Below are 20631 nucleotides of genomic sequence, written 5' to 3'. Positions count from 1 at the left end.
TAGAGGTGGGACAGGGGGCAGAGTGTTTCTCAACATCCAGAGGAAAGAAATACCAGCAGAGCCCTGACGCCAGAGGGAAACTGACATGATTCCTTCCTGATAGCTTATTAAAGTGAATGAATTCCTTCTTCTGCATTCAGAGGATTGTGTCTGCAATCTGTAATACCAGTAATTAGATTATCATCTCTTGTAGAGTAGGGAAGTGAAGAGATTGTAAATCATTGCGTCTGTAAATAGAGTTGTACTGCTGCTACAAGTTTAGCAATAAACAAACCACAGCCAACATTTAATGTAACTTTTCTTTCTTTTGAGGTTGGTTTATTTCATAAAAGAATTCTGCGGCTGTGACTGAAAAGCTGGATCATAAATCTTAATATTTATAGCAGCTTGTGCAGGGGTTGTAATTGCTGTTTGTCTTGTGCTTATTTGGTTCTTTAACAAACGTCCTGTTGATCCGGATACAGAGAGGCGTCCTTTGACTCCATTCATCGCAGTGTGAGATGATGTCATGACGCATGGTACAAGTACAGCACTGCAATAATGATCAATGGTTAGCATTTAGCAGTAATAAGTAGTCATTTAGGTGGGGAAAGAAGCCCTAATAATGGTTGTTCAGTCCTACCCCGTCGTAAAACTCTGTCAGCTTCCTCATCTCGGCATCATATGATTTCCTTGCTGAGGGAAAATGTTCTGTCACACAGATTTAGTGTTTTTAGTTTAAGCCATCAATACCAAGATCAATAATTATCTTCTTCATAACTATAAAGCTAATTCTTTATTGATCTTCAACAAGAAGTCTCAAATAAGATAGTGTTCCTAGAGACGGTAAAAATGTATTTTTGCTTCGTCAGACCTCAATCTAGCCATGTGAGAAAAAGGTCAAATAACAGTCATAGCTTAACCTTTAAATCCTAGTGCAGATCCTGAATGAGGTGTTTGAAACTCCACTGCACCACACGTTTTTGCTGCATAAGGGTTACATCAGGTCTGTGCTGAGGCAGCGATATCCTGGGATAAGCAGTCTTTAGGCTATTGGTCGCTGTTGCATAAACACTCATGGAGCCCCCGGGCTGTCTGCGTCTGCCAGATTATAGACCTAGCCGCTGCCTCTTGACTCCACTCCACTCTGCTTCCTCTTTATTCCCATCTCCAGTAACACATCATTCATCATGTGGCCCATGCTTCATTTCTGTAAATCCCTCGTGGACAATCCCCTCACTTCTCCCTATCTGCCCTTAGCAAAAAAATCTATAGAATACTATAGAAACATCTATGGACGAATTCTATAGACATTTTCCGTAGAATACTACAGGATTTTTGCGGATATACTATAGAAATTGCCTACGTGTTTTACTATAGATTCTGGGAAATAATCTATAGAATACTATAGTACTATAGAAAATATATACTGTGTCGATGGTTTTTTTGTAGAAAATAATCTATAGAATCCTATAGAAAACCCCATGGATGCTTTCTATAGAACTGTTCAGTAGAATACCATTCTGTAGAATACTATAGAATTTGTGACCTATATTCTATAGAATCTGTGGACATTTCTATAGAACTTCTATAGAATGTTTGCAGATATTCTATAGAATTTACCTATGGATTTTACTATAGATTCTGTAGAATATACTGCAAGATAGTGGCAAATATTCTATAGAATTCACCTATGAATTTTACTATAGATTCCACCAAATAATTTATAGAATCCTATAGAAAATTGCTATTGTTTTCTATAAAATTGTTCTGCAGAACTTATAACATTAATTTACGGGAATTGTCCTTAAATATTTTACAGGAAAACACTGTAATTTTACAGATTTATCTGCTCTTTTTACAGTCAATAACCTTTAATAAAAGTACAGCACTAAAACTTCTACGTGCAAAAAACCCGTAAAAAAACGGTCAAATGACTGGCAAGCAGCGGCTGCCAAACAAAAACCATAAAATGAAAGTAAAAATACTTTAACTGAAATAAAGTGCAAAAGCAATTAGTATACAGAAATTGTCCTTAAAGATTTTAGAGGAAATTTTCCTCTCTTTTCAAAATCCATTGTCTTAAAATGTTACATTAAAATACCTTAAATAAAGTTCTGATGAGAAAAACAGTTTTTTTTACATTTTTTTTTATTAGATTTGTATGGTCAAACACTAAAATAAATACAGAACATAAAGTTCTACAGGGAGAATACTGTTATTTTACAGCTTTCTTGTCACAATCTTAAGGAGAACCCAAATGCAGCACTCGAGAAACCAAGGAGAATTGGTAATATACTTTATTGGAGATTCTACTGGATCGGAGGAATACCAACCTCGTATAACGCACCGGAGGACAGCGGGCAGAAGGTGAGTCAGGGACAGGCAGAGGGTCAGGGAGTAAGCGAGGCAGTCAGCGTGGATACAGGCAGGGTCGGATAACAGGCCAGACAGGATAGTCGAGGGACAGGCAGGATCAGGAAACAGGCAGAGCAGGCAGGTCGGGGACAGGCAGGGTCGGAACCGGGTAGGCAATCTAGTTTTGAACGCGGGAGAGACAAGCATGAGGCAAAGTACAATCTGGCAAAGAGTGTGTGTAAGGTGCGGGTTTAAATACTGGCAGAAGCTAATGGGTGCAGAAGAGAAAGAGAGTGAGTTAACGAGTGGGTGTGGAAAACAGGTGAGACAGGTGAATGGAAAACTACTGGTGAATAATGGAGCAGACTATGACAGAACCCCCCCCTTAATGGACGGCTCCTGACGTCCCTAAATGCTAATCTACAGATGAGGGTGGGATTAATACTCATCTGAAAAAGTTCTTTCGGCCTCCCTCTCCTGCCCCTTGTGGGAATCTGCATCCTCATCAGAAGCCTGCCCCTCGCTGTCCTCCTCTGAAGAGCTGACGGTAAGAGGAGAGACTCTCCCTGTGTCTCTGCCCATCGACGTGACGGTCTTAGATGGTTGCTCGGGATTACGCCGATGGAACTCCCTGATGAGCCGGGGGTCCAACACATGACGAGCTGGAACCCAAGACCTCTCCTCAGGGCCGTAACCCTTCCAGTCCACCAGGTACTGGACTCCTCTTCCTCTGCGACGGGAACGAAGAAGTCGTCGGAGAGTGTACGTAGGCCCGCCGTCAATCCTCCGGGGGGGTGGTGGGGGAGGGATCGCAGGAACCAAGGCACTCTCTCGGACAGGTTTGATCCTGAAACGTGGAAGGTGGGATGGATCCGCAGAGTCCGAGGCAGTCTTAGCCTTACTGCTGCAGGATTGATTATCCTGACAATCTCAAAAGGTCCAATGAATGTAGGTGCAAGTTTCTTCGAATCCACCCATAAAGGAATATCCCGGGAGGAAAGCCATACCTTTTGGCCCACCTGGTAGACAGGTGCTTCGGAACGTCGGCGGTTGGCAGAGGAGGCGTACCGGTTGGCCGAACAGACGAGAGTTCTCCGGGCTTGATTCCAGGTCCCTCGACAACGACGGATGAAAGCCTGGACGGACGGACAGGTAACCTCCCTCTCCAGGGCCGGAAACAGAGGGGGTTGAAGCCCGTAAGCACACTGAAATGGGGACAGCTTGGTGGCCGAACTGACCAGAGTGTTGTGGGCGTACTCGACCCAGAGCAGCTGTTTAGCCCAGGCCGCTGGGTTCTTGGAGACTATACAGCGTAAGGTCGTCTCCATCTCCTGGTTCTTTCTTTCTGTCTGACCGTTGGATTGCGGATGGAAACCGGATGACAGATTGACCGTGGCCCCAAGGAGCGTGCAGAATTCCCTCCAGAACACCGAGGTAAATTGAGGACCACGATCGGAAACCACATCAGTAGGCAGCCCATGGAGCCGGAACACATGGAGCAGGACCAGCCCCGCCGTCTCTTTAGCTGAGGGGAGCTTGGGTATCGGCACAAAATGAGCCATCTTACTGAATCGGTCTACCACCGTCAAGATGGCAGTGTGTCTGTTGGACGGTGGCAGACCAGTAACAAAGTCCAGAGAAATGTGAGACCAGGGGCGATGAGGGATAGGCAGAGGTCGTAGGAGACCAGCAGGAGCTTGGTGAGAAGACTTGTTCTGATTGCAAACGGGGCAGGCCTTAACAAATTCCCTGGTGTCCTCCTTAAGTGTTGCCCACCAGAACTTTTGCTGGACTACCTCCCATGTGCGTTGGATCCCAGGATGGCAGGTGAGTCTGGAGTTATGAGCCAACTGGAGAACATCAGACCTCAACGTCTGCAGAACGAACAGGCGGTTCGGAGGACAGGCACTGGGTCCCGGCTGGTCCTGCTGGGCGGCCTTGACCCTCTCCTCCACCTCCCAGATGAGGGCGGCGACGAGCTGAGAAGTCGGAAGGATGGTGTCCAAGCCCCTGGGAATGTTACCTCCCTCTCCAAACTGACGAGAAAGAGCGTCAGCCTTAATGTTCCGAGAACCAGGGCGGTAGGAGAGGGAGAAATTGAACCGAGTGAAGAAAAGGGCCCATCTAGCCTGTCGGGAATTCAGTCTGCGGGCCGACCGGATGTACTCCAAATTCTTGTGGTCGGTCCACACCAGGAAAGGTTGACTGGTCCCCTCGAGCCAGTGACGCCACTCCTCCAGAGCCAACTTCACTGCTAGCAGCTCCCGGTTTCCCACATCATAATTTCTTTCCGCTGGAGTCAAACGCTTTGAAAAGAAAGCACAGGGATGGAGTTTTTGGCTGTCCATTGCTCGCTGAGACAGGATGGCTCCCACCCCCATATCAGAAGCATCCACCTCCAAAACAAACTGTCTTACAGGATCGGGTACTCGGAGGATGGGGGCGGAGGTGAACCTGGCCTTAAGGTTCTGGAATGCCTCCTCAGCCGAGGAGGACCACTGGAACATAACCTTAGAGGAGGTCAGGGCTGTGAGAGGAGCGGCCAAGGTACTGTATCCACGAATGAACCTCCGGTAGAAGTTGGCGAACCCGAGGAACTGTTGTAGCCGCTTCCGGGAATCTGGAACCGGCCAGGAAGTGACTGCATCAACCTTGGAAGGATCAATCTCGATGCTCCCTTGTCCCACGATGTATCCCAGAAAAGAGACGGAGGATGTGTGAAACTCGCACTTCTCCGTTTTGACAAATAGCGAGTTCTCGAGCAATCTCCTGAGAACCGCCTGGACGTGGTGCACGTGTTCTTTCAGCTTCTTGGAAACGATCAGGATGTCATCCAAGTAAACAAACACGTGTCGGTCCAACATGTCTCGGAGCACGTCATTTACCAACGCCTGGAATACTGCAGGGGCGTTGGTAAGCCCAAAAGGCATGACTAGGTACTCGTAGTGCCCCGAGGTGGTGTTGAAGGCTGTCTTCCACTCATCCCCCTCGCGAATACGTACCAAGTGGTACGCGTTACGCAAGTCCAGCTTAGTGAATATGGTTGCTCCCTGCAACAACTCAAATGCAGAAGAGATAAGAGGCAGTGGGTATCGATTCTTGATCGTAATGTCATTAAGACCCCGAAAGTCGATACAGGGCCTTAGGGTCTTGTCTTTCTTCTCTACAAAGAAGAACCCTGCGCCAGCAGGTGATGAGGACGGGCGAATAATCCCAGCCGCCAGAGCGTCATTGATATAAGTCTCCATGGAAACTCTTTCCGGAGCAGACAGGGAGTACAATCGACCCCTGGGAGGGCTGGTGCCAGGATGCAGGTCGATGGCACAGTCGTAGGGCCGGTGTGGTGGTAGGGAAGTAGCTCTCGACTTGCTGAATACTTCCTTGAAGTCCAGATATTCCGGTGGAACTCATGTAACATCCAGAACTTGGCTGGGGTTCCCCGAGCGTTGAGGCGCGGCAGCCTGTTTCAGACAGATCTGATGACAAGAGGGGCTCCATCCCAAAATGGCTCCCGTCTCCCAGTCAATGTTAGGGTTGTGGCGGCGGAGCCATGGGTAACCCAGGATAAGCGGGATATGTGGAGACCGGAGAACATGAAACTGAATAGTCTCGTGATGGTTCCCAGACAGGAGCATGTGAACGGGTACAGTCTGATGAGTCACTGTCCACAGCAGGTGACCGTCTAAGGCGTTGGCTGGAACTGGGCGAGATAAGGGAACCCGGTCTATTCCCAACTGCAGCATAAGCTCTTCATCCATAATACTCGCGTCCGAACCAGTGTCAATAAAAACTGCAAGAGCCTGAGAGCTATCCGGTAATAGCAACCTGGCGTGGCTCAATGGTCTCTGAGTGGGAACAAATCCAGTGGTTTGGCTCACCAGTATGTTCCCCATTACTGCTGAGCATTGCCTTTTACCGGGCAGTGAGAAACAAAATGGCCGGCCCGGCCGCAGTAGAGACACAGGTTACGACGTCTGCGATGCTCACGTTCCTCCAAAGTGAGGTTGGTGCGACCCACTTGCATGGGCTCACCCCCCCCCCTGTTTGCGGCTCTGGAGTGAGGTGAAGAGTCGCAGCCAAACTCGGACGTCGGGGCGCCCAGGCATGTTGAACTTCCGCCGATCGTCGCTCCCGTCTCCGTGTCTGGATGCGCCGATCCATGCGGGAAGTCAGTTCAATCAACCCATCCAGTGAATTGGGCAGATCAAACGACACCAGCTCGTCTTTAATGTAATCCGCCAACCCACGCAGATAGGCGTCACACTGGGCTGCAGAATTCCAGTTGCTGAGGCGGCTCCGGGTGCGAAACTCAATGGCATAATCCACTATAGATCCATTACCCTGGCTCAGGTTCAATAGTCCTCCTGCAGTGTCTGGACCCACAGACACGGGTCCAAACACCTTGCGCAGCTCCGCAGAAAAAGCGGGGTACGAAGAGCAGGCGGGTGTTTGTTGCTCCCATTCCGCTGTGCCCCACAGCCGGGCTTTCCCAGTCAAATGATTGACCGTGAACGCCACACGCGCAGCTTCAGAAGCGAAAGTGTGTGGCTGCAGTGCAAACAGGATAGAACAGTTCGTAAGAAACGGGCTGCAGCCCTCCGGTTCCCCGGCGTAGCGCTCCGGAGTTCCCACCCGAGGCTCCGGGGTAAATCCCATCAGAGGTGATGCAGAAGCGGGTGTCGACGGCATAGGAAGAGGCGCTGGAGTGGCCACTCCTGCCACTAGCTGCTGCACCATAGCCGTTAGCTGCTGTAGCTGCGCAGCTAAATAGGTTAGCGTCTGGTCCTGGGAAGATGTAGCATGATGAGCCTCGGTGGCCAGGATGGCTATCGAGGCTTCCTGCCTCTGGAGAGCGTCCTCAACTCTCTCGAAACGGTCTCTTGGTGAAGAGGAGTGCGCTGGGTCCATGTTCTGGCCAGATTGTTCTGTCACAATCTTAAGGAGAACCCAAATGCAGCACTCGAGAAACCAAGGAGAATTGGTAATATACTTTATTGGAGATTCCACTGGATCGGAGGAATACCAACCGGGCAGTATAACGCACCGGAGGACAGCGGGCAGAAGGTGAGTCAGGGACAGGCAGAGGGTCAGGGAGTAAGCGAGGCGGTCAGCGTGGATACAGGCAGGGTCGGATAACAGGCCAGGCAGGATAGTCGAGGGACAGGCAGGATCAGGAAACAGGCAGAGCAGGCAGGTCGGGGACAGGCAGGGTCGGAACCGGGTAGGCAATCTAGTTTTGAACGCGGGAGAGACAAGCATGAGGCAAAGTACAATCTGGCAAAGAGTGTGTGTAAGGTGCAGGTTTAAATACTGGCAGAAGCTAATGGGTGCAGAAGAGAAAGAGAGTGAGTTAACGAGTGGGTGTGGAAAACAGGTGAGACAGGTGAATGGAAAACTACTGGTGAATGATGGAGCAGACTATGACATTTCTAACATTTTCCAATCAAACAGGTTCAACAAAATGACATCACAAAATGTTCTGTAGGAAACAATTACTATATTTGTAGAATTATAGTACAACTAATGAATACAGCATTTCATATTTAAACATCATACTTATAAACAGTAGAAACAAAAAGTAAGTTGAATTTTTTAAGATTACTTTGAAACATTCTCAACTGAAAATAACAGATATTACAAAATGGCGACATATTGTCATTGACATTGTCAATTTGAAGGAGCAGTGTGCAGGATTTAGTACGTCTAATAGGGGTGTTGAAAATAATCCTTTCTACGATGCGATGCCGACGTGGACGATTCGGTATCGATGCAGTGACGGAAGATAATCGATTATAGCGTAGTAACGTTGCTTCCTGATTTTCCGGCCGCGGCTTTACTATAACGTTTTTTTTTCTGTCACTTTAATATGAAATCGGTCTGTGACGCAGAGATCAGGGAACAGACGTGACAGCAGCACAGCAACACCAAACACGGAGCAGTCTGCGCACCAACACAAGAACACCAGTCCAGAACCAACAGCAGAAGGACCCGCTCTGAATCACTCCGTGTCGCTGCGGCTCAGAAACACAGGGATTTATGTTTTAAAAAAAGAATTGCGTTACAATCATGTCAGGCTTTTGGTGGATTTAATTAAGTCTTGGATTGCAGAGTATGAATGTCCTCTAGCAATTTTCAGACGATATATACGTGTGTAACGTTTGTGAAGGCAGGAGGAAAAAGCTTCCGCGATCACCGTCTCCTCTCCGTTCCTCCAAGCCCCGCCCCCTCCCTGAAAATAATGAGTGACAGGCTGATAGTGACCCGATGGAAACTTTATTATTCACTTAATCACTGAGATATAATGAAGCTAACTTAATCTCATACATCCATGGGACTTATGCAACAGTAAGACAGAGAATGTAAGTGTGCACTATTTTAGTTGTTATATGCCGTTGTAAATACTCCTGTTGTCTGCTGTGTTCAGACTCAAGTCCTGTGTGTGATGCCACATTCAGTGTCCTTTTTTTAACAGAAGACCGTTGCTAGAAGCTGCAGCTAGACTGCAGAAGCATTATTTTTTTTGTTTTTGAGGATGGAACAACTTCACACACAGATATAGGGAGGCTAGACCTATACAATTCATTTATTTTGGTTTATAAATTAATGTCAAGACATTTATGTTATTGATTTCTGAAGCACTTTCTAAATAATAAAAAGAGAGTTCATATGTATTTACTGCATGTATGCATTGACAAAAAATAAGCCATGTGCATAGAAAATCGAGGATGCAACGCATTGGTATGAATCGTGATGCATCGGGACATCGAATCGTTGACAGGATAATCGTAATCGAATCGTGAGACCAGTGAAGATGCACAGCCCTAACGTCTAACAATGGTAAATTCCAACCAATGGATAACTTGTTCACTCACCCTCCTATCCCAAGTTGTAGGAGAATGTATATTGGCTGCAAAAAACTTGAGGCCCAATCATGTTTCCTCTGTCCATTCTGCGCTACTGTAGACGTGGCAGTGCAACCTAGAGGACAAAAAGATCAGAATTAGAAACGGGTTTATTGCCAGGTAGGTTCACACGTATGAGGTGTCGTACATACAAATACAACATTTAAAAAAGTACACAGATAGCGAACTTTATTAAGAAATAGAATGCAATAAATTATAGAATATAAAATATGTGCAGTAAGTACTATTTAAACATTGCATTATTTACCATCCTGTGATCTCCATGCAGAGTCTGCGTTGTGGCTGAGGTAAAGTGTCAGTGGGGGGGCGGGCCTTGTTGAGGTGGCGAGAGGTTCTGGTCCTGATGGAGAGAGGTTCTGGTCCTGATGGAGAGAGGTTCTGGTCCTGATGAAAAGAGGTTTTGGTCCTGATGGAGAGGTTTTGGTCCTGATGGGGAGAGGTTTTGGTCCTGATGGAGAGAGGTTCTGGTCCTGATGGAGAGAGGTTTTGGTCCTGATGGAGAGAGGTTCTGGTCCTGATGGAAAGAGGTTCTGGTCCTGATGGAGAGAGGTTTTGGTCCTGATGGAGAGAGGTTTTGGTCCTGATGGAGAGAGGTTCTGGTCCTGATGGAGAGAGGTTTTGGTCCTGATGGAGAGAGGTTTTGGTCCAGACGGAGACAGGTTCTGGTCCTGATGGATTGTGTTGAAGGCAGAGCTGAAGTCCACAAACAGGATCCTGGCGTAGGTTCCTGCTGTGTCCAGGTGCTGGAGGAGGAAGTGAAGTGATAACTATTAGTAAACCATAATGATGGATGTTATTATCAGCAGCTGCCAATAGATCCCCTAAATCTTGTATGATGGACCTTTGAAGCACACACACACACGTTATTGAGAGCATCCCAAGGGCATTGATTATTTCATAAGTTTAGAAGGGGGGAACATAGTCTAACAACAGTTAGCTTTTGTTAATTTTACCTCGAGCCAAACTTGTGAGACTTGTTTCTGAAATCCCTTTCTCTTAAAGTGAATAAATAAAAAATAAAACAATGGAGGTTACCCTAAAACTAACCACTGGATTGCTTGTCTAACATGACCTAGTCCATAAGTGAGGTAAGGGTGGGAACAATCAAACGCACCCTCCCAGGCACTGCGTGTTAGCGAAGTACAACTGGGATTTCGAAGAAGAAGATATGCTTGGTCAATTCTTAATAAAAAAGAAAAACCAACAAATTGAGCACTTGAGTTTTCATTAGCAGCGCCTAGCTACAGCTGCGGAGCTTCGGTCAATACCACTAACAGTCTATTTCCTTAAAATGGTACATATCGATGAATCTATATTTTCATCTTCAGGTGATTGAATCTGCATAATGTCCCTGTACAATAAGATTCGAGCATTTTGTAATCCAGTGAGGAAATTCAAGACCAGTAAATATTGATTGATTAAACAACACTAAATAAAATGTTAGTGTTTTCTTCAAACTCAGACTCTCTGCTGCGGCTGTACCTCAAAGACAAAACAATTGCAGTAGGGCCTGGCTCATTTTGTGGCATCTGCAGGCAGTGGCAAGTCCTTCCGGCATATGCCACAGAGGCCGCTACTCTGTGGTAGCTGTGGCAAGTCCTTCCGGCATATGCCACAGAGGCCGCTACTCTGTGGTAGCTGTGGCAAGTACTTCCGGCATATGCCGCAGATGCCACAACTTGCCGAGGCATCTGCCGCTGCTCAACGGGAGTTGCCACAAGATGCCAGAGTAAGAGAACGTTTACGGTAGCTGCCACTCGCCTTCCGTGGCAAATGCAGCTATTTAAACCTGTATTTATCGTGTAAAATGTCGCTGTTTCGGCATGACTTTATCGAACTGATCTGTACACAGGACTGATGATCTGTACACAGGGTTGGGTTGTAACTGAATACATGTAACGGCGTTACGTAATCAGAATACAAAAACCAAGCCTAACTGTATTCAGCTCGCGTTACATTTGATAAACAACTAATCCGAATACAGTTACTTTCGTAAACCTGAAATGAATACATTTTGGAATACTTATTGGAATTATTGGTGGAAAAGTTTCCTCACAAAATGTATCCTAATATTCATTATTCATTATTCATTAACTGTGTGCACAGCGCAGCAGCATGTCTGTGAGGCCCCGCCCCCGCACGCAGATGAGAGAGAGATCTCTTTTTAAATATATTGAAAGTTAGAAACGGAGATGGTTCGATAAAACGTGCAAGATAACGTTTATGTAGCATTTCTTTATTGTCTAAATGATGACATTTCATAACTGGATCAAATCAAAGTGAATGGCCTGCTGCTGCTGAAGGCATGGGGCAAATATAAGTCCTTTGCCTAATTTATAAAGTAAACCTTAGCATCTCACTAGCAGTGGCAACTGCAATCAGTTACAGCTGCCCTAAGTCTGTAGCCAAGTCTAATAACACCAGTGTACATGTTGCTGTGTCAATACAGATATTTATTTGTTAATTATTTGTCTTTACTAGTCATACACCTGGTTTATCGTAGCAAGCAGTGGAAACTCCCCTCAAGAAGCGACAATTGCCAAGGGCGTTGCAACCCTCACTCGCCAATATTTCATCATAAATATAGCACGTTTGTTTATTTTAGCAAACCATGCTCCAAGTAAAATTGAATAGAAATGATAATGTATAATCTTTTTGAAAAATAGAGATCGCACATCAGTCCTGTGTACAGATCAGTTCGATAAAGTCATGCCTAAACAGCGACATTTTACACGATAAATACGGGTTTAAATAGCTGCATTTGCCACGGAAGGCGAGTGGCAGCTACAGTAAACCTTCTCTTACTCTGGCATCTTGTGGCAACTCCTGTTGAGCAGCGGCAGATGCCTCGGCAAGTTGTGGCATCTGTGGCATATGCCGGAAGGACTTGCCACAGCTACCACAGAGTAGCGGCCTCTGTGGTATATGCCGAAAGTATATAAATATAAAAATCATGTTTGTATCACTACACTTCTAAGGCACAACATGGGTCAAACATTACCCGTATTCTTTTGCTATGTTATTTCATGCATGGCTGAGTGTTTCTTTACTATACATTTTCAAAAATAATTAATTTTAGCAGTGATTTGGACCAAGCATGTATGATGTAGTAATACAAAAAGTATTTTGGTTCACACAGTGTGACATTAGTTAGTCATGTTAGCTTGTAATATATAGAGCAGAGCTAACTAGCAAGTTAGCCGAACATTAGCGGTTAGCTGTTTATGCTATGCTAGCTGTTGGCTACTGAACATTAACCAACTAGATTTCGCTGTAAGAAAGCTGTGAAACTTTACATTAAACTTGGCGACAACACTGTGACACCCCGCTGCATGTTTATGTGTAATTCTCCCGTGTTGGAGACGAGAGGGTGGGGGCAGCACTGCAATAAGCTGTAAACTAACGTTAGCAGCCACCTGTGATGCCAGGTTTCCCGGGTGCAACATCTTGCAAGAAACAGCATCTCAGGGCTTCTTAACATTTAACAACCTATTAATGATGCATACCAACTTAACGGGAAGAAACTCAGCTAACTAGAAGAAGAAACGTAACCTTAAATAAAAAATAAAACATTCACAAACTAATGATTATCGAAATACATATTTAACTCCATTACAGTTGCAGGACTCACCATATCTCAAGTCCTCTGTTCTTTGTTGACGTCCGATGTAGTGATGTTACGTATTGCGCCGAGGCTTCGGAGCGTGTGTCGAGTAATCCCCGAAGCTTTTTATGAAGCATGTATCGAGGCTTGTGTCGTTTTGGGCCAGTGACGTCATCGATGACAAACGAAGCCTCGCTGCCTGTCGATACCACGTGACTGCTTCAGGAAGCGATTCAGATCGGTTGAACCGTTGAACCACAATGCTCATAATACCTGGATGTATAATAAGAACCATATTACCCCTCCTGTACCCGGGCCCGGTGACACGATGGAATCAAGAGAGCTCAGACCCTCACTTATATAGAGATCGGAACATGTCATAAGTATAAATAGATACAAGCATACATAAATGTAGGAATAAAAACATGAATAAATAAATGAATAAATATGCTGCAGTGTTTTCAGTGAGATTCGTGTGTGTGCTGCGGCTCAGCTGGAAAGCAGTTGACTCACGAACGCAGGGTCTCTGGTTCAACGACTGGTCAATACGTATTTGTTGTTGTTTATAAAAGCTACAGCTAAATGAGATAATGTAGTTAATAAATGTATTCTTTGATATGGTTTAGCCTTTCTCAGGCTACAACATGGTTAAGTTTATGAATATTATTAAGGAATACAAATCCCTCTTTGCAATGTTTAGCAGCCTCCTTAGGCTTTTCAATCACAATCATTCAACTGGAATAAAAACAATATTGTTAACATGAAAATATGATTTTATGTTCGTTGTTTAGAGTTATTCTAAGGCTTTACTCATTGGGAACTTGGTATGAGATAGAGCACACTGTTGAGATGTCCAATCTGCCTGTTTTACACACTTTGACCAACAGGGGGGTTTGTGTTCAAATGAAGCCCATGATGAAGCCTCATGAGATGAACCCTTTTGCGAACCAATTGGCTGGAAAGCTTCAAAGCTTCATAAGGCTTCATCTCGCCATCACTAGTCCGATGCTCATATTTAACGTGTAGATGTAAAACGATCCCGATATTAATCCATAAACTCCTGCAGCAGACACACATACAGCTGTATAGCTCGCAGGAGGAGACCCGCTCAAACTGACGTGGATGTTTCAAATGTGAACGACAGGCGCGGACAGTTCTCATTGGCAGGTTTCTTCGATTACGTTTATATTAACCAATCAGGAGTGTTGTGGACTCATTCCAAACATGCCTGACTTGTCTGCCGTGTTTTGGCTGAATTCTATTTCAAGTGCCGTAGCTCTGGCTGCCGGCCAGAATCCGAAAACCATACATTATACTGTAAGACTAAGGCTTATTACTGTATATTGACCAATTGAAGAAAAAAACACAGCAACAGAACACATAAATAAAACAAGGATAACTGTGACTTATTGTTGAGTAAATAACAGTGTGTGTTTTAAACCTGGGTCCTCCCTGCAGAGATTTCTCCACTTTCTATGATTTTTTTTTTTAATGATATTGTCAACTGTAGATGTTTACAATATAGTAAGTTAGGAATTTAATGAGAACATATTTATTTACTTTTGTTTCAACATTGGATATTTTGTGTTTCTGCTGGATTCAATCGAATACTGAGAAAATGGTTTATGTAAAAATGTTTTACTTACATTTTACGTTTTTTTATTTGACGCTTTTTTTGACAGTTTTATGTTTACCTTAAAATTACAAAGAAATATCTTAAAGTCTTATAATAGTAATACACTTTTATATTACGAGTTACATATTTAATTACAGATAATACTTTTTATTTTACGTACATCTGCATGTATTTTCTGAAAGTGGAAAAATACTGTAAATATTATATAGTACATTTACTGTAACGTTATTTGTTGTTGTCAAAATACTTAAAATAATGTTTTGGGTTGTTAATTTATAGTTAATATTTGTCATTTTACAGGATTTTGCAAGTTATTTAAAAAAACATGATAATTACTATAAACATTTACAGTTATTTCCTGTAAAATTACGATCTTTTTTTACAGTGTAATAGACTGCAAAACAGAGTAGAGTACTGCAGACTCCAATGAGTTGTTTGTAACAGACTCACACTAACAATATATATTGTTATATGTCACTTAGCTTTGATCTCCAGTTGTAACAGATAATTAGTTACATAACAAAAGTGATCAACGTATACATACAGATGCAGTCACAGAAATTCTGGAGCATTTACATCAGAATACAAGGACAGTGACATTCATTCAGTTTAGAGTTCCATTCCAATATGTTGTATGGTTGTATATGGTTATGTATAGGTTACATCATTTAATTGGGCACATAATCCAGTATACAGTTGTAAAGATTTCAAAGGGATCTACCCGTACAGCTTTTGCAAAGCAGCTCAGTTCCACAAAATGATGTAGATTACTATGATTTTCTCTATTCCAATTTAAAGACGAGTTTTATATCATTCTATAGAATTTAGTATAGGTTGCACCAGAGAGAACATTTCATGCATGTTTTCTTTGAATGCTATAGATTTCTATAGATTTCTACAGATATGTCATGAGTCGGTTCTGTCCTATAGAATTCCTTAGATTGTTATAGTTTTAATTATAGAAGTGTATAGAAAAGTACAAATGTATCTAGATGATTTCTATAGAATTCTTTAGCATGGTTTACAAATACGACTATGTTCTATAACATGCTATAGATTTCTACAAGATTCTATAGGATTTTATAGATTTTTTTGTATTACTCCTGATAATCCATCTCATCCCGTTAGCTGGCTGGCAACATTTAGCATAAACTCATGTATCTTTACACTGACCCCTCCTTGTTTATTAATGAATGAAAAATTGAGTTGGATGGTGTTTAAATAAAAATGACGCCACAATGATTCTCTGAGTAGATTATATGGAGCTTTTAGAAGATATCTTAACCACAGCACAGGTGACTTCTAATCATTTCAGACATGCTTTTTCTGTTGAGAAGTTAAGCAAGAGCTTTTTAATGCTTTGCTGCTTTGTTTTCAAATGTTTACTGTTTTTGTTCATCCTCACCGCTCTCATAAAGTCGTACCAAACAGCAGTCAGACGCAGTAAGTGTCAAGTTGGCTAACATTTAGCATCTGAAGAGCCAGATATTAGACTTTGTCCAATGAACACAAACACAACTGTGCTTGGTATCAGGGTGTGTAAAACCATAACAACTTTAAACAATATTTTTGTTCGCAGCTTGTGACAGCATTAGCATAATGCTAACTCCTACTTTTTTTGTTATGTCTGCCCCCTGCAGGTAAGCCAAGGTAATGTCCCCGGTGTGGAGAGTGCCTCCCTGGCCATGGACACAGAGGAGGGGGTGGAGGTGGTGTGGAACGAGGTGCTCTTCTCCGACAAGAAGGTCTTCAAAGCACAGGAGGTATGGTGGCTCTTATTCCCTACAGACAAGACATGCACTATACAACGTTGTTATATTTAAATTTGGGATTTAACCCAGGTAAAATAACAAGTCTTGAAACTAAATCTGATATACTACACTTCCCCATTTGGACACATTTATGTTTTAGAGTGATAAAATGTCTCCAAAAGAACCCCTAAAAGGGGAAGTTGGAGGTCTTTAATGATTAATTTCATTATCGATGTACTGTATTTTCAGATTATTATTAGTGAAAAATTGTTAAATAAATGCCCATTACAAATTCTCTGTATCCAAGTTGAAACAATAATGTAATGATTTAGTTCAAATAAGAGTCCAAGACCCAAGGTGAATTCACCTAAAAGACCAAGCAAACTACCCAAATTATGAACAAAAATATATATTGATTTCTTTTTGGTTCATTTGCTTTAGAAATTACTTAATTTACTAATCATGTAATCAACTTATAGTTTTAGATTTAAGTATGTTTCTTGGACGATGATGTAATGTAAAGATGTGAATCAACGCTGATTATTTTTCTTTAGGAGAAGATCAAGGAGATGTTTGAGAACCTGATGCAGGTCGAACACCCCAACATTGTCAAGTTCCACAAGTACTGGCTGGACATGAAGGAGAGCCAGGCGCGGGTACAATATGTTTTAAACTCCTATAGTCTTCCCCCCCACCCCCAGTGCTATTAATTTCCACACACACTGGTTCATTAACACAACTCCATAATGGCCCACAGGTTATATTCATCACAGAATACATGTCGTCGGGCAGCCTCAAACAGTTTCTGAAGAAAACTAAGAAGAACCACAAGACTATGAATGTGAAGGTTAGTGTGCTGTGTATACAGTCTATGGCTCTGCCTGTCCCCTGGTGGTGGCTCTGAGTACTGCAGACAAATCCCTGTTAAAATCCATATTTCCTGCAGGATTAGAGATGATGTAACAGAACACCCTAGTGGCTAAATCTGTTTAAACATCTTATCATCTCTTTTTTCTCTCTTCTTTCTTCTCTGTCTGCTCTTTTCTGTCTATAATATAATAATAAATTGCAAAATAAATGTAGTAACATTGCTCTATTTGGTTCTGAGAATTTTGGATTTGTATTATTGTGTCTTTAGATGACTCATGTTGCTTTGTTACGCTACATTTTAGGCCTGGAAGAGATGGTGCACCCAGATTCTCTCTGCCCTCAGGTACTGACTCATTTCTTCCCCAGGCTTTTAAAATGAGAGATTTCTAATATCACAGCCATCGCATTAACCAGTCGCTTTATTGTTTACTCGGCAGTTACCTGCACTCTTGTGAACCACCAATAATCCATGGCAACCTGGTGTGCGACACCATCTTCATTCAGCATAACGGCCTCATCAAGATCGGCTCAGGTCTGCTCCCCTCAGGGCTTTTTATGTTACTGCATCCAGCATATCTCACCCATGATATATCCTTTAAATCTGCATTTAATGAATTCAGAAGAAAAAAATCTGAATAATGCTTCTTTTTTTCACAGTGTGGCATCGGCTATTTGTCAATGGTAAGATAAAGTTCATTTTGTAGTGGGTACGTGTCACTTACGTCAATTTATGCCATGTTATGTTTATATACTTTTTGTGTTATCTCAAACCAGTGTTTCCAGATGCCAGCGTCCACGGTAAAGCAAGGCAACATCGAGATGAGCAGAGGAATCTTCATTTTTTTGCTCCAGAATATGGATGTAAGTGGGATGGAGCAGAGTTTGTCTGATTATGATTTATTTTAAAGTCTCATAATTTGTTTATAATATTCATCTTACTAAATACTGTAATACCTTGATAGCCTAACACAGGGCTATTCAATTACACATTTAGTTGGGCCAGATTTGATAACTACAACATTCAGCTGGGCTGTAAAAAGCGGACACATTTTAAACCAACACATATTACTGTGATGAAAACATGCCATTTGTATTAATTGTTCATCTAACAAAGGTACGTCAAAAAGTGCATAAAAGGGAGAACAAATTAGCATTCATTTAACAGAATCTGAGGCATCTCAAAGTGCATAAAAAAAGTGCACAGTTGTAGCATTACATTTGTTTGCTTTAGAAGTCAAATATTCAGGTTATTTTTTTTTTACCAGGCACATCACGAAGTGCATTTAACTGAATACAATAATAGCAGTCTTAATAAATGTCCTCACATACAAAATTAAAATTGGATAGCTACATATGACACATGCACATAAAAAAAAAGTGCTTTAACAAACTGTTAAAGAGCTCCAATGTAACAAAAAGAGGTAGTACTATAGCAATACTATTTTTTCACTTTTCAAGTAATAACAAAAAAATCATACGTTTTGGTCACATTTGACCCAGACACATTACAAAGTGCATTTCAATACAAAAAGAACTGTCAAACCCTTCAGTGCACAAACCCATAACAAGGGATAAGGGTAACTAACATATGAATGAATACTACACTACACGTCTACTATAGTAAACTAGGTGCTTACTATCACCTCATTTGTGATTTGTCATCGCTGACTTTCTGAATGGGAGAAGTGACATTTTTTGTTTTGAACAAGAGCAGTGATTTTTGGCTCATAGGATGTCAATGCAATCCTAAGACATTGGTGAAGGGTGCTGTCAGTCAGGGAGCAGCGAGTGGCGTGCTACATTTTATTGAGTTCATGTGTGAAAAGCTTGATTCCCATTTGTATGTTGATCCAAACATACCGAGCACACAGATCGCTATTTTCTGAATGAAGGGAACTGCTGTTTTTTGACATTACTCCAAAACTTCGCTGGCCCGTTAGTGCGCTGCTCTTGTGCCATGGTTACGGATGAATGCATGTCAATAAGTTCCAGTATAAATTTCCCCTCGTCGATGCAAGGGACCACTTCCTTTGCTCTGGTTGATACGTCCCCCTCTATTGCAACAGTGAAGGGGTCTCTGGCAAAGCCCATCACCTCTGTGGGCAGAGCAAGTCCATCCAATCGACCGGCAAAATTCTCTTTCAACCTCGCAATGAAATCTGCCATCACATCCGTGATTTGTGCTGGGGATGTGATGTGTTTGCGGAGCGTCGGAAAATGCAGCATCCGACCCGTACTCAAGTCGGTCGCGAAAAGGTCCAGCTTGACTTGGGCAATGACTCGCGCATCTGCTCTACAAGATCAATGACCGTTTTGTCTTTGTTTACGCTTCAGAGTTGAGAGAGACATGTTTTAGAGTTGCTATCATAGGACCACCATTACTAGCACCACGAGATGCACTTTCAAAAAATTTGCTGCATTGTGGTTTGGTGGTTTCTATGCAATGCGGAGTGTTGCGTTCATGGTATGTACTTGTGTAGGAATTTGGCCACGGGAGGCTGGGCCACTCGGGAGTTGGTTCTGGGCCGCATCTGGCCCGCGGGCCGCCATTTGAATAGGCCTGCCCTAACGTCTCTTTCAACAATTGTAAAATTGCCAAGCAGAGTGGAAAGTAGCTACTGTGATAGGATATTACTCTCCGTTTTCAGTCAAATCCAAATGTTTTATTGACAGTGTAGATTCTCCCACCAGTGAAGTGTGGGACAGTGTGCTACATTAATGACTGTAATTGTAGGGGATGGAGAGATAATGACTGTCATGATAATATGAGGCACACTGAAAACCGCAAAAATACTATATTGTTCTGCTCAGACATTTAATTTGATGTTGTGTGCCTCTTCTAAAGCTGCAAAAAACATAGACTCGTTAATTATTAGTTTGCGACAAGCCTCAATCTGACTGCATTTAAATTTTAGGGTAAGCTTTTCCTAAAGGTTATTGATGTGTTCATCTTTGTTTCTCCATTTCTGCTTCTAGCCAGTGAAGATGATTATGCCATAGACATTTTCTCATTCGGCATCTGTGCTCTAGAGGTGAGAGAACAGGTCTTACAGATTTGTGTGTGTGTGTGTGTGTGTGTGTGTGTGTGTGTGTGTGTGTGTGTGTGTGTGTGTGTGTGTGTGTGTGTGTGTGTGTGTGTGTGTGTGTGTGTGTGTGTGTGTGTGTGTGTGTGTGTGTGTGTGTGTGTGTGTGTGTGTGTGTGTGTGTGTGTGTGTGTGTGTGTGTGTGTGTGTGTGTGTGTGTGTGTGTGTGTGTGTGTGTGTGTGTGTGTGTGTGTGTGTGTGTGTGTGTGTGTGTGTGTGTGTGTGTGTGTGTGTGTGTGTGTGTGTGTGTGTGTGTGTGTGTGTGTGTGTGTGTGTGTGTGTGTGTGTGATGTGATTGTTTAACATATTATTCGCACCATTAGATGGCAGTATTGGAAATCCAGGCCAATGGAGATACTGCTGTTTCAAAGGAGGCCATCATCAATGCAGGTCAATCCCTAGAAGACCCTCTTATGAAAGTGAGTCT

The 20631-nt window shown here is 43.0% G+C and overlaps 1 protein-coding gene across 1 annotated transcript in view; it reads left to right on the top strand.

The window, feature by feature from the left end:
• The window catches only part of nrbp2b (nuclear receptor binding protein 2b), a 46505-nt gene that overhangs the window by 21081 nt on the left and 4793 nt on the right, over positions 1-20631 (top strand). Inside the window, exons 2-10 of the mRNA XM_034108581.2 lie at positions 16141-16263; positions 16806-16907; positions 17009-17098; positions 17424-17464; positions 17559-17653; positions 17779-17802; positions 17896-17982; positions 20098-20153; positions 20528-20623. Of these exons, the coding sequence (XP_033964472.1) occupies positions 16141-16263; positions 16806-16907; positions 17009-17098; positions 17424-17464; positions 17559-17653; positions 17779-17802; positions 17896-17982; positions 20098-20153; positions 20528-20623 (714 nt within the window). The remainder of the gene's footprint in view (positions 1-16140; positions 16264-16805; positions 16908-17008; positions 17099-17423; positions 17465-17558; positions 17654-17778; positions 17803-17895; positions 17983-20097; positions 20154-20527; positions 20624-20631) is intronic.

The sequence above is a fragment of the Pseudochaenichthys georgianus genome, chromosome 20, assembly GCF_902827115.2.
Source record: "Pseudochaenichthys georgianus chromosome 20, fPseGeo1.2, whole genome shotgun sequence".
Taxonomy (NCBI): Eukaryota; Metazoa; Chordata; class Actinopteri; order Perciformes; family Channichthyidae; genus Pseudochaenichthys; species Pseudochaenichthys georgianus.
The sequence above is the reverse complement of the archived record's forward strand: the minus strand, read 5'-3'. Positions and strand labels throughout refer to the sequence as shown.